Raw genomic sequence first — 27,036 nt, forward strand, 5'->3', positions numbered from 1 at the left:
TTTTCCCAAACTGTTTACATAATCCTATGATCCTGCTTGCTTATGATACAAGATTTTGAATTGCCACATTTAAATGTTTTGTAGGATCTCATGTCATCATGGACTGTAATATATCAAGCAGCATAAGTACTTTGAATGCATACTGGGAAGTCAATGATCAGGAAGTTAATATCTTTGATGATACATACAAAGAACAATTCTATGAGTAAGTATTCTTACAAATGAAATTGCATATGGATTGAATGCTAAAATATTTTAAATTATTTGGTGTGAATCATTCATAAAATTTACTGTTGGATAAAACAGTGTCTAATCAATGCCAACAGATCACTGTGAAAGTACTTCATGTTCAACAAATTTGCCATGGATTTAATAGTTGTCTGTTTTTTCTTTAAATAATTTATTGAGGCCATCTTATCTAGATTTTGGAAATTCATAATAGCTTGATAATGCTTAGCACTCCTCATTCATAGATTACAGGCTGCTCTCAACCAACCCCACAGGAAAGAGAGTTAGTTTGCCAGTATGGGAAAAATTCATTATACATATTATAGGTGTTTCCTTGAGTTCTTTTAGGATCGGCTGCTGTGCCCACACATATGTTGTGGCCAGCTTCACAAATTACATAACATCTGCCAATGAATCTAAGTTAAAACTTCATAAAACAAACATTTACTTGTTTGGAGCAGATTGGCACATTCACGTTTAGGCTGTTAGAAAAGTCAAAAGCAGAAAATAGCCTTGGGTGAAAAAAATAAAGAATTTTTAAAGATAATTACATTTCAAAGGGGACACCTATTTTTATTTATTTATTTATTTAATTTTTTAAATCTCGAGCTGTTCTGCTCTCTCCTTCACAAGGAAGTGTGGATGCATTGTACTCAACAAGTATCCTACTTCCCTTTTAGATTATAGGTAAGCAGCGCCTGTCAGTTAATTCACATCTTCTTGCCTCTGCCAACTGCAGGCATCAGTGATGCCATGTCTGTAATACAACCCATTTTATCACCTGGAATTGCCCATTCTATCCACTGATGGTGGAGGCGGTCTTGGAAGGGCAGCCTGCACCTCAGCCTTAGGGAGCTAACTTTGGGACAGGTTCACTATGGCCTAATGCTGAGTCCTTCCCACACCCCTGGAGTCAGGCTCTGGCCCTAGCAATACCCGCCTCCAGCCCAAAGGACCCTGTGGACCCAAAGGACCCTGTGGTCCATGCTGCTGCCCCCTCCCGTCATTATCGGCTCGTGTAAGTTAAATGCAGACTTCCTCTGAGATGAAACATTATTTCTGAGGCCCACCTAGTTTCCTGAAAGCTATAGAGAGTCCAAGGTTCTCTGCAATAAACCCCTCTCCCCCAACCGTCTAAGCTACAGTAGCTTTCCAGAAAACAATAAAACAGGTCCAGTCTGTTCAGACTGCAGCAATCAGACCAGCTGAGCCTGTACAAATTATATTTCATATAGCATTTTCCCAGGATTTTGAGGCTGTTAAATGTCTACCCACTCGTCAGGAAAATTGTCTTTAATTTTAGTTTTACTTTATCCCCAAAATCCTTTAGATTTATAGGGTAAGTGATTTTTGTTGTATTATAGTTTCAGGGGTTACACAAATAATTAATGTTGCCTGCTCACCTCTAAACCTTGGTGTCCCATGTTATGGACAGTGGGATAATTGAGGCACCAATAGTAAGTAAGTAATCGTTTTTTTTGCCCAGAGCAAAAATTGTCAACTTAGGTCACTTCGTATCTATATTTTTAGGCACTCAATTTTCAGAGATGTTGAATACCTGCGTCTTCCCTTGAAGTCAGGTGGAGCAGTTGGGTACCCAGGATCTCTGAAAAACACTTTAGATGTCTAATTTCAGGCACTATAGCATGAAAATTTTGGCCTGATTGTTTCTTTGCTATTTCTTGTCCTACTCCTGTCTTACCTGTTTCTCTTTCTTGCTTCCTTTTGAAGGATGAGCTGCTGATAGGCATTTGGGGCTGAGCTCAAATACACATGTACTTTCCTGCTGCACATATAACACTATGCCTCTCGAGGAGGTGACAACTGAGCTTGAACCAGAGATATCTGTGATCTAAAAGCATTAGCCTTTACTATTTGAACTAAAGAACCAGTTTCCATAGTTCAACAGCTGCAGCAAATTCAGAAACCTCTATACGTGGGCTAACCACTAGAGGACAGAGCCGCACTGTTATGCATGGGCTATATTAGCTGACATTTTTTTTTCTTCTATAAACGGACTCTGTAATCAGCTTTGTGTAAGCTTGAATGATTTGCCAACTGTTGCCGATCCTGTTAACTTGCAAGAGTTTTCCCAATGTGCCTCCTAGCTACCCATCAGGAAGCATGACAGGATGCTTATCCACTGAGAAGCCAAAAATGCTGGATGAATGAACTATGTAGAATGATTAGGGTGGAGGGGAGAGGAAGCTGGTATTCTTTTTCAAGTGATTGTTCGCATGGTTCCTACTCTTGGTGCGCAGGCACACAGAATCAGATTCATTTGACCAAATCAAGTTCAGTTGGGACTACACTTGTGCCCTAGGTATCCTCGTGCTCCCTTTCCCCACCTGAGGGAGGGGACCAACCATCCGTCAATTCCTTTTTGCCACCCATGGCAGCAAGGTTGAACTCTTGCAGAGTCTGGTTGCTTCCCTGCAACTCTATTGTCATGACTGGCTAGTACAGTTGTTAAGCAGCTAGTTCTTTTAATGTCCCTGTTGGCTTAAAAAAAACCCACTTTCTGTAGGTTGGTAATAAGGTGCAGAAGCCCTTCTCTCCCTCTGGTACCAGGACTTGGGCCACTATAGCAGAAGCTAAAACTCCAGCGTTTGACATACCTCTCCTGTGATGCTTCTATGCCACTTGATGGGCCCTCTTAAGTGCCTTTTTGGTTTAGGTCATGTACTCACCGGTGCTCCACCTGCTACTCTGGTTTCAAACAGACTCAGAAGGCTAGGGTTGCCCACCAAAGTTTTTTTCTTCTAGACCAGTGGTTCCCAACCTTTTTTTTGAGAGAGCCCCACTAGTTAACACTAGGTAAAACACATAGCCCCCCTCCCCACCTCACTGCCTGACCTGGCCATAAACACACACAACCCCATAAACACATATGATGATGATAAAAATAATACCACTAAATTACATAAATAATAATAAATTACTCTGACCTGTGTAAGAAACGAAGCCTTCCCTGGCGCAGCTGCCACTGCACGCCCCGTGTGGCCCTGACTCTTTCCATCCCTCACGGACTGAGGGTAATGGAGGTGGCGGGCGCTGGCAGGTTGGCTGGGGTTGCTCCAGGCCCCCACTGGTGCAGGGCTGCTCTGGCTGGGCATTCAGCCAGCTTGGGGCTGGAGTGGCGGGGGGGCTGCTCTTCCACTCCAGCCGGCTTGTGGTGCAGGGTGGCTGCTCCTCCACTCCAGCCGGTGTGGTCTTAAGGTTGCTGTGCCCAGCCAGTGCAGGGCTTGGAGGGGCTAAATGACCTCAATATTACTAAAGCCTCATGAACCCCCTGTAATCTTTGACCCTGAAGGGGGTCCCGCCCCCCAGGTTGGGAACCATTGAAGAGTACTCCATGAAAGCCATTTCAGATATGGAGAAAAAGGAAGTAGCTATGGTTCAGTACTCCCTGCAAACCTTCCAGACAGTGCACCCTATGAGCCACAATTCCACTCCAAACTGCAGTGCTGAGATGTCCCAGCTGTCAACTTAGATCCACATGTTGATTTCCTTGAGGAAGGAACGTTAGTCCAGAAATGAGACATTAATTTTCCCTCTCAGGCCTCTTGGAACTGAGACAAAAGAATCCATGTTAGATTTGTCTCAGGTGTGGCAGTCAGTGGTCTAAGGGCTTGTCTGTATGGCAAATCACTGTGTTGCAAGGCAAGGTGTGAATCCTCAGCACACCAGCTAACAGCACAGTAACATCCTATGTGGACGCTGCTGCAGTGCAGTGAAAGTTCTGGTGTGTGGTTTGGCATTACTAGTAAACTTCACAGCTTAATGCAGTAAGAGCTTTATCATACTACCTTCACAGGACAAAACCGATCAGGAACACCCAGACTGTTCGTGGCCTTAGTGGATATGCTTGGGTGGAGGGGTCAGACTGTATCCTCACGGACGTTATCAAAATGGGTTTCTGGCTGCACAAGAGTGCGTTATGAGTTAGCCTAGCCAGGTTAGAGCCACCTAGCCACTGCTGAGCTCATTCCACTGGAGCTCAGGTAGTCTATTTCTGAAATGTATAGGGCAGCTATGTACAGCTTGGTACACACTTTTACAAGACACAGCTTTGGTAGAGGCTTCCAGATTAGATGCCATTTTGGAAAGACTGTCCTACAATCTTTTAAGTAGGGCTCCTAGCATCTACCATGTGGACAAAAACTTGGAATGAATGGTTATTTCCTTATAGTACTATGGTTCAAGATGTTTTGTCCACAAGGATCCCATGACCTACCCTCCTTCCCCATTATGGAGTCCTACTCCTCTGGGATTCTCTATTAGTGAAGGAACTCAGGCACGGTTGGGTCTGCTCTGCACTTTATGCTTTTGAGTGAGGAAGTTGAGAGGATGCTTAGGGGACAGGCACAGTCCCAGTGGACATTGCTGGCTAAAATAATCTGATCTTGTGCATATGGGGTGCATGAACACAAAGAGTGGAATTCATATAAAAAGAACTTCTCAAAGACACACGATCACTATCAAGTATGTAACTGTTCTTATGAGATGCCGGTACAACTAAATCAGTTTGCAACCTATCCACATCTATCTTTTAAACCACTAAAGCCATAATAGTTGTCAGCTAAATAAGTTGTAACCAAACCACAATTGATATGGAAAGTAGCTATTTTTAAAGTGGCCACCAACAGTATCAAAACTGAAAATATGGAGGCACAGTATGTGACAGCAATTCCTACAGAAGTTTAATGTTCTAACATGGACAGTAATTCAACCTGTGTCCTTTTTTGGCAACACACAATAATGTCATTGTTCCATCTATTTTTCATACCCTTGGCCCTGGTACATCATTTGGCTGTTGGTACGCTTTGTACTATAAAGTCCTGACTCCCAAAATAAATGTTTACTCACAAGTGACCTGAACGTTACTTGCATAATACACTCCTTGAGGGTAAAAGTGAACTTTCTTATATTTGCAGATAAGTCTGTCTAATCCATATTGAAATTGTAATATATATTAATTTCTCTATTCGTCGGTGTTTGCTTTTTTGTGATGATAGAAGACCTTCCCCAGGAGGTGGTTTTATAATTGGAGCAAAATTCAACATTTCAGAAGTGAAAGATAAGGATTATTCTCACAAGTTTTTCTGTCATGTTTTGCATCCCTATGGTGAAGCTGTAGCATACATTGTATTAAAACACCCAGGTAAGGTATATACTTATTTTATAACTACAATTCTAACCTGATCAAGTAATGAGAAATTAATGAAAAGGGAACAGTTTAATACAGATTCAGCTAGTATCAAGCTTAACTGGCTACCACTGTATAAAGCAGCTCTGCATTAAAAAGAACATGAGACCAAGGTGTTACAATTGTATACTTATATTATCTAAAGTATTCTGCTTTCATGCTATTCCCAAATTTAAATAAACTATCTGTTTTAATAAACTTTGGACTCTATTTCCATTCAATAGCCTTTCAGAAAATACCAATACAATACTTTTCAGTAAAAAAATAAATTGAAACAAACTTATAATTAGCTTATTGCAGACAAGGTAAACTACTACTTACAGGTTAGCCCTCTTGCTGACTTCTTCCCTCTTACGCTGTAGCTACCCTTGTTACGTTTACCCCTAAATTCTGACATTTGTTTAAAACATATCCCCCTCTTCCTGAATAGCCTCTTTCAAGTTCTCTTTTCCCCCTTTAAAACAGTATTTTCTCAGTTAATTACTTTCTTTTAGACACCATATGGTCTTATCAATAATGGTTCTGTTCACCTTGTCATTAACTGAAGGCCGAAGAACCAGAAAAGAGCATTTGGGCACACATTCTGTGGCTAGTGCTTCACTTTTGAAGTAGACTCCATGACCCCAGCATCCCTTCCCTTTGATTGAGGTGTGGTGGAGGACCAGAGGATATAGGTAGCAGTGGCTGCTCCTTCTTTGGTTCCGTTTGTTCTCATCACTCCATAACAGATGGGCAAGAATTCCATGCACACACCACTGTGATATGCCCTGATTTTTGTCCCAAGTGTGGATTTTGCTTTGTTTTAATGTGGAATGTGTGAAACTTTAAAAAGTCCTTCTAGCCAAATTCATTGTGACTCACCACAAGTAACAAATTCAACATTTGTTTCTGGATATCAAAGTTGAAAAGCTGAAATGAGTACAAATGTGCACAGATGTGAGTTCATGTAACTAATATGAGGAAGAAAAGTTCAAATTAAGGCACTCAAGCTTATTTGAAAAATTTGAGGCCAGAATACTTTAGAATAGAATTAATTCTCAAAACTCACCCGAAGAGTAATAAGATATTGAAATCAAAGTATGCCTATTGCAAGGTGTACCTTGATAATTCAGCCAATTTTTACTATAAGATTAATAAACAATGTCTTAAATTTAAGCCTAGTTAACCCAGATAAACCTGTTTTGGAGGTTGTTTTTATCTTAAGATCTTGTTTACCACATGGGGAAGCTGTGAGGATTAATTGGTTAATATTTGGAAGGCAGATGCAGTGTAAATGTTCAAAAGGAGAGGCATAGAATACCATAGTGCTCTGTCTGTCAGTGGTATACTTCTCATAATACCTTTTGTGGAGGTGGCTGTAATGACAACTAGCAGCTTAGTGTGCCATAAATGAGGGTGGGTATAGGGAAAGGAAGAAGGAGCCAATGTTCACAAATGCATAGCTGATTGGGAAAGCCTACAAACTTAAAAATACTACAGTACTTTAAAGCAAAGCAAAACCCAAAGCAGTTTTTGAGTACAAGAGGCAAACTTGCATTCCACAATAGATGCAACTCCTTTCATGAGAAGGAGCCTACAGAGACATTGCATCTCTTTGGGACTTTTTCTGATGTGAATCTTAATCTTCCATTAATGCAATCACAGAGTGCACTAACGTGACACAGATACAATCCTCCTACGATATAGTCCATACTACAAAATTACTACTTGTGGCTGACCTCATTCTGTTAATATCCCAAACTACTAAAGTTTGGGTGCCTAAAGTTGTGCTCTTAAAACCATATGTAGTTTAATAAACCGTGGTTTTATTTTCAGCGATGCTGAGTGCTCATAACTCCCACTGAAATCAATGGGAATTTTCCTGTTGCTGCTCTTTATGCATCATTAGGACTTAGAAATTTCTACTAGATTAGTCACCCATTGTGCTAGACACAGTACAGTCATTTAGTAAATGACAGTTCCAGCTCTAGAAAGTATGTGGTGTAACGAGAACACATTTATGTATTCACTTTCCTGTGTCCTCTTGTGGGATTGCCTTACTACTTACTTTTTCCACAGCCGTGTGCCACTTTTTAACAATATGAGCTTGTCTACACAAAGATTTAGTTTTCAGCAAATTAGGCTGTGAATCTACCCTGCGCTAGCTTGCCCTGGATTAATTCTGTGTGCACCCTGCAGCTCCACATTCACAGTTCATTAGAGGGGCCTTGAACTAGTTCGGTTTCAAAGAGAACTACACAGCTAATCCAAGGCAGGCTGGTGTGGGGTAGAATCACACCCCCGCCTGCTGCGAACTAAATGTTTGTGCAGACAAAGTCTTAAATCAAACTTGTATGAGAATTCTGAATCTGTTGTCATGTCAGAATAAATATCTGCATTTTCCTTCTGGTTGGAGAATAGGGTTTCTTTGCATTTGTGGGGATAACATTTTTGACTGAAAGATGTCCTCTGTTGTGACAGGATGGCATGCATTCTTGGTTTACTAGCAGGCTGGCCAATTAATAGTTTGTTGGAAACCAACTATACAGAACGAATCTTCAATCTTTTCTTGTTTGCTGATTGCATGTTTTGAATGTTCCCTGTTTGACACATGCTGCAGCCCCAATGTATTTTTTTTCCCCCTTGCTAATGCAGTTCGAAACATTCAGGGTTACTTGATTGGAGGACTTATTTCACTGGTATTTGTAATAGTCGTTGCTGTGTCTGTCTACAAGCTTTTCAAGATTGACATTGTGCTTTGGTGTCGGAACTCCTGCCATCCTTTTCTGAATAAAGAAGGTATGTGTCTGTAGCAAGATAAATACACTTTGAGGCACGTTTTTTTCTTAAAAAAAACACTACAGTATTTTAAATCTCTTGCATTCAGGAAATGATCCTGGAGTGCAAGTGATCCCATTTGGAGTTCCCCCAAAGAGGGTGGCATTACATTTTTGAGATGTATGATGAAAACTCTTTGCATATTTTCTGATTTAGTTTATGTGAAATGCTTCAGATTTCTAAAATGGCAGCGACTGGCTTGTACATTTGGTAGCAATGGGCTGGCTGTTTGATGTACTTTATTGCTGTTTGCCTTAAAATGGCTGACTCAAATATTCACCACTTGTAATATGTACTCAAGTTACAGAGCTACTTTCCCTTTAATTACTGTTTGGAATAGTAGTTTGGAGTAGTAATACATCATATGAAATTGCTTTTTTGTGAAAGATTGCAGGGACAAATCCTAAGCATCTAGCTGTTTTTAAAGACAATTTCTCTCAAGATCCATATTTTGCTCTGATATTCTGCCCTGTATATATTCCTGGAATCTGCATGAACAATGGGAGAGCTAACAAAAGAGCAGAATACTGGAAGCTAGGTCAGCCATGAGGATCTAAGTGTGGAGATGTACCACTAGAGAAGTAAAATGTATTTAATAACTGCATTGAGGTAATTACTGGAGTTGTATAGAGTTTGTTAAATCAGGCCTTATTGGAAATGTTGTTCCAGAAACATAACAACCTTCCTGCTCTTTTTGAATATTGGGGTTTTTGATATCTCTGTAAATATATATATTTTTTACTTCAGGTTATACGCAGTAAATACCAGTTGTGGGTAGCTTGGAACTTAAATAATATGCTGTACTTGAACCATTAAATTCCAGCTTCTTCATTTAGTGTAAAGGAAAGACTGTTCAAAGGTAATCAGTTTTATACCTTTGCATATTAAAGTGTGAAGGTGTACTCCTACAAAGCTACTTGCATAAGTATAATTACTCGCACTACCAACTTTAATTACAGGATTCAGGCACATGGTAGTGTTGTGTGGGGGAAACGATAGTTTACTTTCTTATTAAATATGCTTTTTGGTCTTAATCATTTTGCTCATTTTGTTTAGTTTCAGATGGGAAGATCTATGATGCATATGTGTTGTATCCAAAAAACAGAGTAAGCTGCCTCTACTCACCAGATATCTTTGTGCTGAAGATATTACCCGAGGTCTTAGAGAGACAGTGTGGATATAAGCTCTTTATATTTGGAAGGGATGATTTACCAGGACAAGGTAAGACTTTATTTGTTTTTTTTATGTTGGAATATCTGTTTTCTCTCATCAGTCTCAAAGGTGAGCTTCAAGTAACCTCAAAATAGAGGTAAGCAAACTTGTGTGCTAAAAGCTCCCACACAGGTTGGTTAGCATAGATAATCTCTTATCCCCATGCCTCCCTCTTGTGTAATCCCCTGGGTAGTGTGGAAGTACTGTGCTTGGTGCTCCCATAAAGTTCTGTCTGCCTCACCACTTTCCCTACGATCAGCTCCTAGTTCTTCCTTTACCTAGCCTGTGCAGCTGGGACTGGAGTGCTGAACAGAGGGAGAGGACTGGGAATGGCTCTCCCTTGTCTACAGAATCAGGGGTGATGGCAGAGCAGCACTTGGGAAGGGAGGGAAGGGCTATTGGCAGGCTGGTCACTGTGGAGTATCACTTCACCTCCAGCAAATATACTTCTTTACTTTTCCATTCTGACAACAGCTCATGAAGAGCAAATAAAATGTGAATGACACTGTGATGGTATGCAGAACCCCTGGGGTACAGCTTAGGAGCTGTGGAATCGCTGGGTATCCTTATCAGCTATTTAGTTTGAGGTGAGCTCTGCACCATACCCTGGCTGATTCTCTCTCCAGACCCTGTTATCATCCATCCTGACAGCAGGTGGCACCAGGCATCAAACTTAGTTCAATGGATGCTTTCCCCAGCCATTCATGAACCAACAACAGAGAAGCTCCAGCTGGCTCCTCAGCCCCAAGACTATACGGTCCTGCCCTGGTCAAAAGCCTGACCAGTGAAGTTTATTGTCCAGTCCACCCTCCCCTCGAAGTGAAAGAGACATGCAGCTGCTTTTGTTACTGAGCTGAGTTGCCTAAACCCTTCACTCAAAAACACACTGGTTCAGATAAAACATAAAATAAGTTTATTAACTACAGAAAGATAGATAGATTTTAAGTGATTATAAGTGGCAAGTGTAAAGAGGATAGAAGTAGTTACCAAACAAAATAAACATAAGATCGCAGTTGAAGTTCTATACGCTAACAGAATTTGATTTAGCAACGTCTCACCCTTGTTAGCTGGTACAAGCAGTTCCTAAGGCCTTGTCTACACTGGCATTTATGCCAGCAAAATTTTTGTGTCTCAGGGATGTGAAAAAACACACCCCCGAGTGACATAAGTTTTGCCGGCATAAGCACTAGTGTGTAGCTACATTATGTCGGCAGAAGATGTTCTCCCGCCGATATAGCTACTGCTGCTCATTGAGGTGGTTTTATTATGTCAGTGGGAGAGCTCTCTCCTGTCAACATAACTTGGCTACACAAGCGCTTATGCTGGCAAAACTATGTCGTTCAGGGTAGTAGTTTGTTTTTCACATGCCTGAGTGACAAAAGTTTTGCCGACATAAATGCTAGTGTAGACAGACAAGGCCTTAAATGCAGGCTGGGCTGCTTTCCCTGCCTGGAACTTCCCTCCTCCCCCTTTCAAAGTCCTTTCGTCTTCCTTCAGGTGTACAGTTGCAGGGGAGTGGAGCCAAGTTATGATGTCGCTTCCCTTCTTTTTATAGTCCATCCCAGCTTGCTTGAACAATTGGGAGTTGTGACCTGGAGGGTCGTATTCATTGGCCAGTCAATCTCCATTGTGAACGTGCATCCCTCATTGTATACAGTCTCTAGGATAGTGGATTCTCTCTTTGAATGAAGGAGGGAGAGCCATTAAATCTGTCTGGCCATTCCATTGTTTACCTGAATTGCTGTTTGTGGGAGTTTCCCGTCTTGCAACATGTTCTAACAGTATATTCAACAATGTTTCAGAACTTCACATACAATGATAGCACATACAATCCAACATATTAATGTTTAGCAGATCAAGACCTATAAAGTGATACTAAACAAGGCATACTTTGTACAGAACATATTATAATTATGTGACGCTGGTGAATATGGAGTTTCTGGGTTGTTGTTCCCAGACACAGTGTGTCATAGACGCATCTAGCAATGAGGGCAGGAGAGGATGCTTAACTGTGGTAAAATGGTGCAATTTAAAATAGAAATTATTACAAAGCAACTCTTTTGTACCCAGTATCAGAAAATATCAGTAAGAGATCAGAAATACATGACTAACCCAGATATGATCAGAACAATATGTCCACCAAGCTCCTTTAAATGATACATCCCGAAGGAACATTTCTTTTGCCATATTTTGTTGAGATTAAGATTCTAACGTCTGACACTGAAACTGAGAAAGGCGCTCTCACTGACTGCTTTCCTGAGGAGAAGGTGGAGATACTCTGAATTATTTATACACTTGTATACACTTTCAGCTGTACTTAGGCACTATAAAATAATCATTAAAACAGAGCTTGAAAGTAAGAGAGTCTTTTTTTCCAAATTGTTTAACCAAATAAGTTTTTCTACTGGAAGTTTCTCAAACATTAGCAATATGTGCTTAGTATTGTAAAAGCAAGCTTTTCCATATGAACTCCAGTTGTGAGCACTGGGCAGGACTGTCAGCCAACAGGTGATGTAAGTAACACAGTGTCTACACGGACACTGCGACACCCTAACTACATCGACCTAAGTGCTACATCTGTCATGGAGGTGGAGTTATTAGGTTGGTGTATTGTGCGACTTGTATCGGTGGAAGCACCATTGTAGTGTAGACGCTTACAGATTAGGTCGATGTAAGCTGCCTTACGTCGACCTAACTCTGTAGTATAGACCAGGCCTAAGATTGGCTGGTATGCTTTTTCTGTCATTTCCTAGGACTTTCTAGTCATGACAGCAGAGCCTTCTCGTGGACGGGGGTCGTCCTGCTTGAAATTTTCTTCCTTGAATAGTCTGCAAGGCAAAATTTAAGGCTCTGAGTACTTTTGCTTTAGTTTTTATAGAAATTTGAGGGTTTTGGGTTTTTTTTTTTTTTTTTTTTTTTTTTCACTGATGCTTAATCCTGATGGTCTGGTTGCAACATACTTAGTGTACCAGGGCCAGCTGCCACCCAGGCACCCTCTTGTGGCCAGAAGATGCCTGTCCCTCTTTTCTGGATTCTGACCTGCCCCTGTTTTCCCCTTCCTCAAGGCTCCTTCAGCAAACTCTATGCAGTCTCATTCAGTCACAGCCCTTCTTGCATCTGGGTATTCTTATTAAATTAGCAAAGTTCTTAGAACAATCACAATACAGTCTTAAACGGGGCACAGCCCCTTCTTCTCTTAGGAACTGTGCCTTTCTTGGGGACCACTGTAGGAGACCCCTTGCAGCTTCAGTCTGCAGTTCCCTCCCTGCAGGAGCCCCTTTCCTGCAGCTTCCTGGTGCCTTTTACCCTGGATCTCTTAATTTGGCTCAGGTGTGGCTAGTCCTGTAATCAGGCTGGCTTAGCTCCAGGCTCTCCAGCTCATGGGCAAGCCCATCCTGTTACATGTAGTAATATACTTAATGACATTTGGTAGCTTTATCTAAAGCTATGTATGGAATCAAGTTGGCATGTGTGTAAATAATGCCTACATTTTACAACTATAGAGGAAATAATATCAATGAATAATATGGAGTAAGAAGACTAGTAAGAACTCTTTTTGTTTCTGCAAACTTAACAGCCACACTATGAAAGTAACAAACATCTTGAAAGCTTTTGCAGGAGTTAAAATCCGTTCTCTGCTTTTTTCTGTTTACAGCTGTGGTCAATGTCGCTGATGAAAAAATCAACCAAAGTAGAAGAGTGATAATTGTGTTGGTACCAGAATCATCTGGTTATGGTGTGTTAGAAGATACCTCTGAACAGCAACTGGCCGTGTACAATGCACTTATCCGTGATGGAATTAAAGTTATTCTAATTGAACTGGATAAAATCAAGGACTACACGAACATGCCAGAATCCATCAAATATATTAAACAAAAGCATGGGGCCATCAGATGGAAAGGGGACTTCACAGAGAGATCTCATTCAGCAAGTACAAAATTCTGGAAACATGTACGATACCAAATGCCACCCAGACAAACTGTGTCTCCCTCAGAACAACAGTTACTACCACTCTCCTTTAATTCTCCACAAACAATAATGTTAGAAAGATGACACACAAGTTCAATTTCAACAGTTATAAGCAGCTCACTTCAACTGCTTTTTGTATGGTTGGTTGTAGGATATCCATATGTGTTATATACAGACCATCTCATTTGGAGATTTACAGGATTAAAGCCTCCACAACGTCATTGTGTACAGATTTGAAAAGCTGATTCACTATCCATTCCCCTGAGCAGATCAACAGTACACCCTGAAACATTGTTTCAATATTGCAATGGCCTGTACCAAGCATAGCAGGACTTCCTGAAAAAAATACATTTTTGTAAGGAAAAAGAAAAGCATTTTTGCACTTTTTAAGGACATCAACGCCCCCCACTTTTCCCCAAAATAGGATAAGGATGAAAATGAAGGAAATAGTAAGTTACGTCTTGACTTTTATGTGATGAGTTAATTTCTGGAAACCTGCAGTTTTGAATGAAACAGTTAAAACTCTAGTTCATTCATTTGTTGAAATCTGCTAATTATGGACTCATTCAATTCTCTACAAGAGGAACCCTTATGTTACATCATGCGGTATCGTCCGGGGGAGAGGAGAGAGGGAGACATACAAGACAAGAACAGGACCTTGAAACCTTATACTGGACCATCAAAGAATGGAACCTTTTTCTCAGTGTTACTTTCTAGGCCAGCACTCGCAGTAGCTGATTCTGTAAGGCTGGAAGCACATTTTTATTATAAACCAATCTTTTTAATCGTAACTGTATAAGCTTCAGCCCCAAAGGATTTTTTTTAATATTTGGTCTTTGCATTTTTTAATGTTTAAGGAAAATCTGCTTAGACTGAGTTAACTGATGAGTCGGATTATGTGTATATGTACACTTAACAAATATCAGATTTTTTGCACAATCATTTCAATTGGCCAAATATTAAAGTTTCATATGTGGCTGGACCACAGTGAGTAACTCTTGCTGTGTATAACAGTTTGGAAGATAAATAGCTAATGATGTTGAGTTTCATAAATTCCGTACTGTGCATGCCCAAACTTGGTGGTTTTTGACTCATCATGTACGCAACATAATTGCTCAACCATTGTGCTATACTTGGATTTTTGTATGTAGATAGTGATGTAGTTTGAAATCTGTGGAGCTGTACAAATGTCCTAGTGCAAATTCCAAAGTGGAGCAGCTAGGATTTCCTCTGTTTGCTTTTGAAGGGAACCCTCCTACCTCCAAAAAAACAGTCAAGATAGTAAATTTAAAGAATAAGGAGATACAAAAATTAAGGTTCCCATGGCAATATTAAATTGTCCACATTTTACATATTGTGTTTAAGTATACATTTTAAATCATTAGATTTCATGTTGTGTGCAATTTTGAAGTCTTGTTGCTTGATACAAAAAATGGGCTGCATATATGGAGTGTCAGACAGATGTTTTGGAAACCCTGGATTTCTGAATTTTTTTTTAATTGATACTCAAATATTTCCCTGCAAATCAATAAATTACTCAGGCTTGAATTAAATGTTTTCCTACACTGATTACAGTATGATCAGTCTGACATTTTTTGCTTCAAAGGCTGTCCATTAATTATAATTTTGGAGGATCAGGATGCATCTTCAGTAGAAGTATTGACCTACTTTAGAGAAATTGTGTAAATTTGCACCTCTTGAAGTGTTCATTTATGTACAAAGCATTAACCCTTCATTTTGACTAATATGGTAGTGATGAATTAAGTGCAAATGGTGTTGCCCATATCACTTGTTTTTAAAGGTTCTGTTTCCAATTCTGCCTCTGGCCTACGGTGTGAATGTGGGCACGTCACTTCACCTCTCTCTGCCTCAATTTCTCAGTGAATAAAATGGAAATAATACTTGCCTCCTTTGTAAAGTACTTGGAGATCTATTGATGAAAAACGCTGGATAGATTGGGTATTTTAAATTTGAATGCATATTGTATCATAAAAGATACCACTGGAGTTGCTGATGTATCTTTTGTCCATATTAAAGTTGTATTGAATTTATTTTTCTTTGTATTGTCCTCTAGTTTTTAATGTATAACTTCTAGTTTTGGAAAGCTTTCAAAATTTGGTAAAAATACACAACAACACACAAGGTTGAATTTTTTGGAAGAAGTCAAGGGTACTGGTAACATTTGCTTCTGCCAATAGTAAATTGAGTCGATGGTGTATAAATATAATCATGTAGATGACATGGGAACCTTTGATTGCATTTCCTAATTTTGTATTTAAATTTACTGCATAAGCAATACATTTATATAGTCTTGCACTTAGTTTTTATTGCTATGCAGTGTCTCGTGTGACTGCTGTCACTTCTTCCTCATGTACTAGATTCAGCTCGTGTCTTGCTGTGTCTTTGATCTCCTCCCACTCAAATTCCAGTGCTTTTTGACACTACGCCCTGTTCCTGGAACAGTATCCTTGTTAGCATATCAGACTGCCTCATTTTCCAATCCCTTCTATAAGGCAGTTACTACAATGGCAGCTGGCCAGGAATTTTCATTCAACCTCCCTTGGGAGGTCTAGTTTTTGAATCTGAAAAGAAAATGGAAATCCAGTCTGCCTCCCAAACCCCATCTGTTTCTTTGATGGCTGCTAGCTTCATTTTGTCCCGGTGTCTTTTCTTTAGCCCCTTTTGCTTCCTGCTTGATTCACAGGGATTTCCACAGACTTCCCCAAGTCTACAGCTGGCTCTCCTGCCAAAATAAATACCACTGCCCTGGGGTGCCATCTTACAGTGAACTGTCCACTTACTACAAACTGGTCTGACTACTTCCTACCATGTCCTTTCAAAGACTTGTGATAAAACCAGTAGAAACAATGCCCAATGTAGAACTCACCTAAATTCCTGCCTAAGGGTCACAAACTTTTTTCTGCAGGCCTGTGTCAAAAATTTTAGACCAAGCTTGTCTTTTTGTTCAGACAGAGAGAAGAGAGATGCAGTCTACTTCCTCTCTGGCTGGCTCCACCTGCCTCCTCTTCCAGTTCTATGCATGAGCCCAGGCAGAAACACTCCCTCTGAGTGGCAGGACATGGTAGCATCTCTGTAGTTTTGTCAGAGAACTAACACCTTTGTAACAAAACAGCAAACAAACAATCCCCGCCCCCCCCATTCGTTTTTTCTGCCTTCCACCACTTATCACCCATCCATACTTTTTATCTCAATATACAATCTGACTCTTGATTTTTAGGGTGGGAGGGAAAAATCTAAATACTTAAAACTAAGATCATACTCAAATATTGTGGGGATGAATTATAAATGTTTAGATAAATGCAAATAACCATCTCGTTATATTCTAGTTACTTTTCTGTCCCTTGACTGTTGCACAAAAGACAAACTTAAGAAGTAAGTAATGCTGAGGCAGGGACATTTCTGAGCATGAAATGTTACATACATTTATGTTGCTATATAGTCCTTTTAATTTTCAACATGGTACATATATTTGGTGGACAACTTGGTTTAGGATAATGGAATTTCTGATAACTGATGTTCCTCTGATCAAGGCTAAACTGCATTAATGTTGGAAAGTCTGCAGTCTCGATATGATGGACTAAGTAAGTGATAGCAGTTTGTAGTTAAAACTGGTACGTCTTGTGTAGTAGATTTAAGAGTTTTATTATTAAGTGATACTTTTAGAACGGTTAGTGCAGAAGGGAGTTGGTCATAACTCCATTAAATTTTTGGGATCTTAGATTTCAATTTTTTTCTGAAGTTCACAAATTGAAGCACTAGTCGGAGTATTAATGAGTCCCCATAAAAGATACTGTAGTGTTCAAAAGACATTACTTTAATATAATTTAATAAAAGAGTTAGAACACAGGGTTGGGCTAGAGTGACCAGATAGCACAAGTGAAAATCAGGACAGGGTTATGGGATAATAGGGGCCTATATAAGAAAAAGCTCTGAATATTGGGACTGTCCCTATAAAATCGGGACATCCGGTCACCCTAGGTCGGGCAAGCAGGATTTATACACAACTTCCAGTAAAGACTGTGATCTCAAAGCATCTTATGGGGTGAGACTGAGGCAGTTTATGAGAAACTCCAGCTTGTAAGTCAGTCCATTGAAAGGAAACCAGTATTTGAATGCACCCACACTACTGTTATCTGTGTCTTGGGGTAAATCATGTTTGTACCAGTGAGTGACTGACCTTCCCGCACGTGTTCGTGTAATAACAGGGGCAGATGTGTCAAATTTGTATTCAATAAAACACTAAGTTGCTCTGCTCGGACTTGTTTTTCCTGCTGCTGCCTGACGTGGGGTTAGTGCTGGCCCTTGGAACCAGGCTGCCTCCCAAAACCCTAAACTGCAACGATTTCAAGTGCCGCAAATCTTAACTAGGGGCTCATCTACATTATAGGGTTTTGTCAACAAAACAGTGCTGGGGTACACACTGCAATCATTCCCACTGACAAAACTGCCCTGTTTTTTGACAAAATGAAACCACCTTGAGAAGAGGTGTAAAGGTTTTGTTGGCTAGGGTGAGGCATGGCAGTGTCAATGCAGACATTGTGTCCCCTTACAGTGGTGGGGGGGCGTCATTCTTGTCAATTTCATCTTGAAATTGACAAGAAAGCCCAATCAGGGACTGCTGCTGGCAGCTGGTTCCTGCTTCAGATGTAGTGCCAAAAAACTGTCTGTCAGAGTTTGCTACCTGTCTCTGTTTCTGGCACAGAAGATGCTCAATGTCAAAACCTGTGACACCTGCTGTACCGCCACAGTTTGTCCCGTTGCTGCTTCTGGCACACAAGATGCCCGATGACAAAACCTGTGACCCCTGTGATGCTGGCTGGATTACAAGGACCATTTATGGTATGATTTAACATCAATATTTCAAAATTACAATAATTCCTATGCTTTAATTATTTAACATTTGATATTTGTCTTATAGTTTCTTGCCTTTTATAATAAACCTTTAGTTTTATTTACTAAAGGATCGGCTGGCAGCATGGTACTTTGGGTAAGATCCAAACTTACATTGATCTGGTACTGTGGCTGACCCTTTGGGGTCAGGAGAAACTTTTTAGTAGAGAGCATAGAGTTTTAAATAACTGGTCTCTCTACTGGACCCAGTGGCTGATTGGGAGCCAGAGACTGAAATGCAGTAAAGGGGGGCTGTGTATATTTTGTTTTAGTTTCTTGATAACGGGTGTGTGGAATCAGAAGTTGTTTATGGCTGGTTGGGAAGGCTGACTTCAGTGTCACCCTCCAGTGCAGGGAGAATCTGCTCTTGCTTTGCAGCCTGCCCTGACCTGGGCATTTTGAGGTGGCTACCCTAGGCAGGGACAGCTCCCACCCCTTGCAGTCCCACCACAGTTTGTCTCGTCTGTCTTTCCGGCACACAGGATGCCGGATGACAAAACCATACAAAACGTGACCCCCGCAGCATTGCCACACTTTCCGTCCTGTCCTCATTTTTGGCACTACACGGGCCGGGGGCTCTGGCGTGCGGGGTGGGGAAGGGAGGCTGCACCTGCTTTGCCGCTGCTGAGGCGTGGCACGTCGGAGGGTGGGGCCGGGCTCCCGGTCCCTGCTTCTCTCTGGCCCCACGCGGCGAGGGAGAAGCAGCGTCTCGGGGCGGAGGCTGGTGGGGGACCCCGGGCACGACCGAGCCGCTCCCGCTCCAGGGGCGGGGACTTGCTGCCTGGCCCCGCGGCCGCCTCTCCAAAGGCGAGGCGAGGGGCCGCGGGAGGGAGCAGGGGCAGGCTCCCGCTATGTTCGCCCCACCTCCCAGCGGAGCCCTCGGCTTGCACGCTCCCCTCGCCTGGCCCTCGTGGCCAGCCTGGCTGCCCCGGCCGCCTGGTCTTCGCTCTCCCGGCAGCGCCCGTCTGCCGCGCAGCCCGGGGCCGGGCGGGCTTTTCTAGAGCGGCGCTCCCTGGGGGCTGCTTCCCTGCCTGGGCGCTGCGGTCGCCGCCTTGAGCCAGAGCCGGGCTGGCGGAGATCTGCTGGAAGACAGCTGCCAGGGGCAGCCCAACGCAGCTGAAGTGAGGGACCTGCTCTCGCGCGTCTCCACCCCCAGGTAAGAGCTTCTGCCTCCAGTCCCAGAGCTGGAAAAACGGGAGAACCCCATATAGAGCCCCTGGCCTGCTCCTGTCAGTGGGGAGGGGACACCGGCTTCTTTTCCAGCTCTAGCTGAGCTGCAGCCCCTCCCCTCTCCTGTGTGTCCTTAAGGAACCTAATCCCCCTGGCTCTCTTTGCTCCCCCAAGGGTTGGAGTGAGAAGAAGCTGTTGTGATGGCGGGAAGGGAGTGTGTGAGCTAGCTAAACAGGGGTTCTGCTCTGCAAGGTGACTCTCAATGGCACGGGTTTGCACATGTGTGTTTGTTTCAATTCCTGCAGCAGATATGTTTAGTTTACAACTAAAAAAATTCTTCCCCTCCTATCTCTGCATTTACCCCCCTGCAAATGCAAGGTGGGTTCTTTGCCTCTTGTAGGGTCACCAGCAATAAAGATTCTGTTGGCCAGACTCTGCTATTAGCTGGTTTCTATCAGATATAAGTGACTGGAAGCCAATGGAGAGACAAGATGGGGAAGGTAATATGTTTTATTGGACCAACTTCTGCTGGTTAGAAAGACAGAGCTCTTCTTCAGGTCTGGGATTGTGTCTTCCCCCCAACAGATATTGGTCCAATGAAAGATTTTATCTCCCTCATCTTGTCTCTGGCATCTTGGAACAACATGATTACAAAAACATTGCATGCAACAATGGAAGCCAAAAAGCACTTCTGAGGGACAGGGCAATCCAGCATGCTCTCTGCGGGTATAAAAAGCATTAAAAACTAATGTATGTGATTGCAGTCAATAAACAAGACTGCACAAATACAGGATCAGACTTAGGTAAGAGACTGCACTTTTTGCAGCATTTGTATAGAACCACACCTCATATATATTTTTGGCAACCTATTATAGTCACACACATTCCTGTGTCCATTTCTGCTAGGCTTGTTATTCTTGTTCTAAGTCATAAACTAAGCAGGGGTCAGGGTTGGTCAATGCTTGACTGGAAGATGACTAAGTTAAGACATAGGTTGGTGATTCTTTTATTCAGTAATGTAACACCCACCTCGTGTCTTGGGACGTTATATTTCTTTTTTTTTTTTTTTTTTTTTGAGGGAGATAAATTTAAAAAAAAGTTCCTCTTGCAGTATTCATAGGAATAGTTGGAACTGGTCAGAAAATATGCAAAAAGGTTGAAATTTTGGTAGGAAATGGAAACACTTCATTATTTAACCAGTTCTAGGAATAAGGTTTCAACTTGTCTTATGCTATCTCTCATCCTAAATTTCCCTGTAGTTTCAATGGAAGTTAGTCCTCACTTTTTTTTTTTTTTTTAAAGAAAGATGTCTGTTGCTGCTACTGAATGATCGCCAGTTCTAGTCTACAGATGACAACATCCTAAGAGTAGGTGTAGTGAGCCATATATATGTGCAACAAACACACACGTGCGGCACGTGGGTTGACTACTGCTACTTATTTAAATTTTGATCGGCAACATAATGCCAAGTGCAAAGCAGAGACAGATCTGACATCAAAAACAAAACAGCAGACAACTGTTGTATATGTTTGACTGCAGTACCAAAAGCTGTGACGCTCAAAAAGTTGCACATTTTGAACGTGTTGAGGCATTCTCAAATGGAAATATGCCAGTGGAGAAACTCGATAAACCGGTGTTAAGGGAGTACATTCAGAAACAAATTCCAAGCACAGGTGTTCTACCGTCTAAGACGCTTCGCCAAGACTACTTACCCGAAGTGTTTGATGTACATAGAAAGGAGGTGAAAGAGCATGTGAAAAAAGCTGATTCTGTAGGCATGGTGTGAGTCAACAGAGGGCAAAGATAATTATGTACTGCATATCGTTGCTGTACCCCAAGTGAGTGGCTCGGAAAAACTACAGTTTTAGACAGTCCTGTTCTTAATTTAAATTATTCAACTGTGTTTCAAGCTGCTTGACCAAGTGCCTGACCAATTTTGGTATAGACTTTAATAAGGTGTCTGGGATAGTGACAGACAAAACACTGTACTCGAGCAGATAATCAGGTTGTACAGGGGCTATTTCCTAATTCGGTGCATGCAATGTGCATATTGTAAGTCAGGCTAGCAGTCAGTGGCACGTTCATTTTTCTAAAGTCAATATATTCACTGCTGCAATGGAAAAAATGTTTAAACATTTGTGATGCTGATTGATTGAAACCTGACCATTTATATCAGTGGTTCCCAACCTTTTTGGCTCGAGGGCCACAAATATCATTTTTACAACCCTGAAAGGCCACCAGTTTATCAGCTCATAACAAATGTATTGACCCCATTAAGGACTACAAATCACTACATATTTAAAGGAAACATTTTGATGCTAATGTGCTTATTTTTACAGTCACTATTTTACACCTGCAAATTACTTACAGTATTTCTCACGCACACACACACAGACAAAGCACTAGTGTAGATGAGTGACTGTCACTACACACTGAGGCACATGGCCTGGCAGCTAAGTCACGGTGGGTGACAAATTAGAAGGCACTGATTTTTATAGTCCTGCCCCTCCTCAAGCAATCTGGCACCAGCAGGGACCCAGGCAGACTGCTGGAGCTGGGGAAGGGGAGTGCTGATCTTCCCTCCCTCTGGCTCCATCAGGGATCCCAGTGTCTATGGACCCAGGCAAAGCGCTTTGCCGTGCTCCCTGCTACAGCCAGGGCAAGGGGAGCACTGATTTCCCATGCCCTTGGCTGTAGCAAGCAGCCTGCACCGGTCTTGTAGCCCTGTGGCAATGTGCTCCACCTGGGTCTTTAGGCAGCAGCTCCCTTCTGCAGCCCGGGGGAGGGGAGCGGTGAGCCACTTTGAAAGACCCCATGGGCCACTTTTGGCCCCTGGGCCACAGGTTGGGAACCACTGAATTATATCATTAATATTGCCATTGTAGGACAATTGCAACAAATCTTATACAAAGTATGTCGTTTAAGGTATCAATGGAAAAGTTACAGTCTGATGTGATCATTCTGTGTGCATGCATCATCTTCGTATCTAAAATTATGAATATTGACTATGTACCAATATTTAAAATGTGTTTGCTCTTGGGGTGACACCCACAAGGTAGTTTACATCGAGTCTAGCCACCACATTGTGAATGGACCATTCAAGTTGATGGTCCATTAAAGAACACAATGGGCCATAGAAGGAGCTTATCCCTGCCTGGTGAGCCTTCCTGTGGATGCTTTAGCCAAAACATGCATAATGGCTGCTCCTGTGACTCATCAAAGCATGTAAGGGCATGCAACTTGCTCATGTCATCTTGGACTCCATTTTGTGCCTGTAATTTTCCACAAACCAAGCCTGAGAGCATCCCCTCCACATGGGAGAAGATATAAAGGATCCTGGAAGCATCTCCATTTTGCTTCTTTCCTGCTCTGGACTATGAACTTACACTAAAAGGAGCATTCAAATCAATGGACTTGAGGAGCTTTCAATCTTTTGTAAGTTACTAGAGACTTTACCAGCCAGCAGTCCGTAACATTACTGCTACAAATCTGAGCCAAGACCTTTGCAATGATTGTAGGTGCATGATTTCTTTGACCATTTTCACTCTCTCCTTTTTCTTTTCTCTTATAAATAAACCTTTAGATATTCGATACTAAGGGATTGCCAGCAATGTGATTATTGGGCAAGAGCTGAGTGATCTATTGGCCTGGTGATGTGGCTGAACTCTTGGGATTAGAAGGACCCTTTGTTTGTTGAAATTGGTTTTAAATAAAGTCATAAAGTCTAGTGTCTGGGGTGTGAAATGAATGCTGGAATACCTAAGGAGACTGCATTTTTGACTTCTTGTTAACCAGTGTGGGGAAACACTGGCTTGTTACTGGCTTGGTATATCTGAGAGAATAGAATAAACACCAGTCTGGCGTGTGTCTGCCCTATTTCTCAGCAGTTTGTCCTGAATTTGGCATCTTCAGCTGTGACCCACTGAGGCATGGTGATAACATTGCCCAGCTCGCAAACTGCATTTCAAGGCTTTGCAGGAAAAAAACAGCTTAGTCTTGACCGAGTTCCTCTGTGTCCAGAATCAGTAGTGATGCAATGGAATTCATGGTTTGAAGCAGTTCTTTACCACACTGAACATATAAGTGACTGCCATGAGTTCATTGTAAGTGAAATGGAGATTTCACCTGACACCCAGTAATGGACAGACTGATCTCGCTTTTAAATGACACCTTGCCATTTGACATAGAGTTCATTGCTTGGCATGCCAAACCCTTGATGAAATGTTTTGAGATGCGTTCTGTGTGTATCCATCAATTGGACAACACTGTAATGGATTTGATACGGGGCCGACTCCCATGCAAAAGAAAAGCACAGTGAAGATGCAGAGCAGAATGTGTTTTTACAAGGTATGTTCAAGAGACTGGCGGACAAACGGAAGGAATATTACTGCAACACTGAGGAATGGATTGCCAGACCAGCTTGACGAGGATCAAAGTTCATGTAGCTCAGACTGTCATTTATGAAAGCAGTTCAGGTATTTGATGGGAATCAAGTGAATATGTCATCAGAGCAGGTGCTCCCTCTGGAGGGAATCCTGATGTTTGGCCGTGAAGTTAAAGCCTAGCTTGTCCCATGTCATTTTTTGCAAGTGAATGTGAATTAAATGATCTTGGAGAGTTTGGGGATTCACCTGCGGTTCTACAGCATTTTCCAGAGTTAGCAGAGAGAGCAAAGCTTTTTTTGCCACATGGGAGTCTACATTCATGGACAGGCTGGCACGCTATTCCCACCAAATGACATTGACATAAATGGTGTTACTGTCCCCACTGTTATTCTTTGGGACCCCACGTATGACATTTTGATTTGGCTTATGAAGCCGTACTCTGATTTCAGAGGCCCTGGCAAAAGACAGTTTAATTACACTCTCAGCAGCTGTAGAACATTTGTTGAAATGTGCTTTTGGCAGATTAAAATCATGTTGGAGGTGTCTACAAACTTGTTAGGATACCAATGTCATCAATGCTGTCCACATTATTGTGGCTTGCTGTGCCCTTAACAAACTTCGTGAAGCCGGAGGTGAGCCATTTCCCTCTGAATGGACCTATGACAGCCAAGGGATGCTGGATTGGTATCCTCAGTTAGAAAGTGCAGTACTGCAGGAGCTGATTGCACCTGGGCAGCAGAAGTCAGGGATGCTTTGTGTTCTCACATTATGAACCTGCATGGCCCAATGGAAAAGGGGGAGTAATACGTGTATGAATGTGCTTATGGGGAAAAAGTCTCATTTCTTTTGTTGAGGGGTGGGGGTAGTGCTTGGGAGGGTGTGAGGATATGTAGAACCCCAGGGTGTATCACCTGGTAGCTGGGATACCACTGAGCCCTCTGTCTGACCAGCTTGGGCTCCCTCTCACACTGTGATGATGTAAAAAGCCACAAACCTCTGGCAGGTGCTGCACTTACACAGCCATACTCAGTCAGGGACCACACCCAGCTTAGTTCAATGAACGCTTTCCAGCTACTCACGGACCAACAATAGAGAAACTCCAGCTGGTTCCTCAGCCCAGGACCCCAGGATCTATACCATCATACCCTAGTCAAAAAGCCTGACCAGCGAAGATTATTATCCAGTCCGCCCTTCCCTCAGAGTGGAAGGAACTGCACCAGCTTTTGTTACCGAGCAGAGTTTGTCTAAACACTTCACTCAAAAACATACTGGTTAAGATAAAACATTAAACAAGTTTAACGACTACAGAAAAATAGGTTTTAAGTGATTATAAGTGGCAAGTGGAAAGAGATTAAAATAATTTACCAAATGAAATAAATATAAGATTTCAGTCTACATTTTCTACACACTAACAATATTTGAATTAGCAATGTCTCACTCTGAGAGATGGTACAAACAGGCTACAGGTTTTCAATTCACACAGCCAGAGACTGCTTTCCCCACCTGTGACTCCCCTCCCCCAGTCCAAAGGTCTTTGTTTTCCAGATGCTCCTTCAGGTGTTGAGTTGTGGGGAGAGAGAAGCCAAGTGATGATGTCACGCTCTCCCATTATAGTCTGTTTCAGCTTGCTAGAACAATCCGGGCTTGTGACCTGTGGCGTCGTTCTCATTGGTCAGTCAAGCCCCATTGTGAACATGTTTCCTACAGTGAAGTCTTCACTGTAAACTGTTCCTATTAGTAGAATCTATTCTTGAATGGGTGAGAGAGACCCATTAATGCTGTCTGGCCATTCCATTGTCATGCCTGAAAGACTGTTTGTGGGAGTTTCCCGCCTTGCATCATGTTCTAATAGCATATTCAACAATGTTTCAGAACTTTGCCAGGGCCATAGATGGGTTCACGGGTATGGGCTTGATTGCCATGTAATGTAAGTCTGAATGACATGATGAATAATGAATATGAGTGTGTGTGTGTGTGTGTGTATGGGGGTGCCAGCATGGTTTTATAGATGTAATTTATTGAAATGTGAATTGCTGTACCTAGCTCAATGCAGGAGTACCATTTGCTTACTAGTACTTGATTGTTCCTGAACATGATTTTTTTATCATCTCAAATCATGATTGTCTGATGTGATGCAATGATAGAAATAAACTTTCTTGAAAATATAGCATGCTTTATTTGTCAACATGTCTTAAAATAGTACAACACTCACACAGAGATGGCAGTTGGCCTTCCCAATACAAATCTACATACACAAAAAATGGGCAGGAAATAGTGAATATCCGATAGAATCCCCCTACCACTACATGTCCGTTGGCCCCACATTCTTCTTTCCTTTCTTTCTATGTTTTCCCCTCACTTGAGGTTGGAGGTTTCTACTGGAGAGGGATTGAGGAAAGAAAGTGTCACAGGGTTTACTTGTCCTGCCCAGCCGCTGGTGAATCCTGAATGCATGGTGCTGCCCCAACATAGAGATGTCCAAGCTACTGCCAGACTGGGATTACGTTGCAAGGTGATCATGCCATGGTGTGGGGTAGACAGCAGGCGCTGGTGATCTTGCAGCTGTTATCGACATGAGTTGCTGAAACAGTGCTCTCTGTTGAGTTCTGTCCTCCTCCCTTAACCACCATTCCTGTTCCAGGATCTGCTTTGTAAATGCCAGCTCCCTCCCTGAAACCCTGTCCTCCACTGGGGCAGCGAGACTCAGCCTCTCTGCCATTGTTCCAATCTTTCATCCCTCTGCTTATGAGACTGGACTGGCTGGTTGGCCCTCTCAAGAACACTGACCATAACTTCATCATGGAAACACTTCCTTTTGGAGCGGTCCGTGAAAGTACGTTGGACCAGGGATTGAGATCCTGAAGAACAGCAGGCAGTGTAGATTGAGGGGCCTGAAATAAAACAAGAAACAGAGAGTTATTGTCTAAAGTAGCTCAATGGAGCAGCCCAGAATTAATTATTGTGGAATCTCAAGGGCAAAAAATGTAACATTTCTAAAGTGAACCAATACGTATTATGAAGGGGATGCTTCAGTCTTCACACTGTCTCTGGACACAGCCTTGTTAGTTGCAGTTACAGAAGTGCAGAGATGATGGTACATTTAAAATTATAACCTTTATTCTGTTTCAGAAAAAT

At 42.1% G+C, this 27,036-nt stretch overlaps 2 protein-coding genes across 6 annotated transcripts in view; both read left to right on the forward strand.

The window, feature by feature from the left end:
• LOC137163397 (interleukin-1 receptor type 1-like) overlaps positions 1-15,486 on the forward strand; it is a 70,730-nt gene extending 55,244 nt beyond the window's left edge. For all 5 annotated transcript variants that reach the window (XM_067563583.1, XM_067563579.1, XM_067563580.1 and 2 more), the window contains 5 exons: positions 85-205; positions 5,247-5,392; positions 8,072-8,215; positions 9,311-9,475; positions 13,122-15,486. In XM_067563583.1, the coding sequence (XP_067419684.1) occupies positions 85-205; positions 5,247-5,392; positions 8,072-8,215; positions 9,311-9,475; positions 13,122-13,519 (974 nt within the window). In that variant the 3' untranslated portion in view covers positions 13,520-15,486. The remainder of the gene's footprint in view (positions 1-84; positions 206-5,246; positions 5,393-8,071; positions 8,216-9,310; positions 9,476-13,121) is intronic.
• A 5,358-nt stretch (positions 15,487-20,844) lies between these two features.
• LOC137163345 (interleukin-1 receptor-like 2) overlaps positions 20,845-27,036 on the forward strand; it is a 36,662-nt gene continuing 30,470 nt past the window's right edge. The window contains exon 1 of the mRNA XM_067563522.1: positions 20,845-20,883. The gene's annotated coding sequence lies outside the window, so the exon portion shown is untranslated. The remainder of the gene's footprint in view (positions 20,884-27,036) is intronic.

The sequence above is a fragment of the Emydura macquarii genome, unplaced genomic scaffold (assembly GCF_026122565.2).
Source record: "Emydura macquarii macquarii isolate MOO-44397 ecotype Brisbane River unplaced genomic scaffold, CSIRO-AGI_Emac_v2 contig_2531, whole genome shotgun sequence".
NCBI lineage: Eukaryota > Metazoa > Chordata > Testudines > Chelidae > Emydura > Emydura macquarii.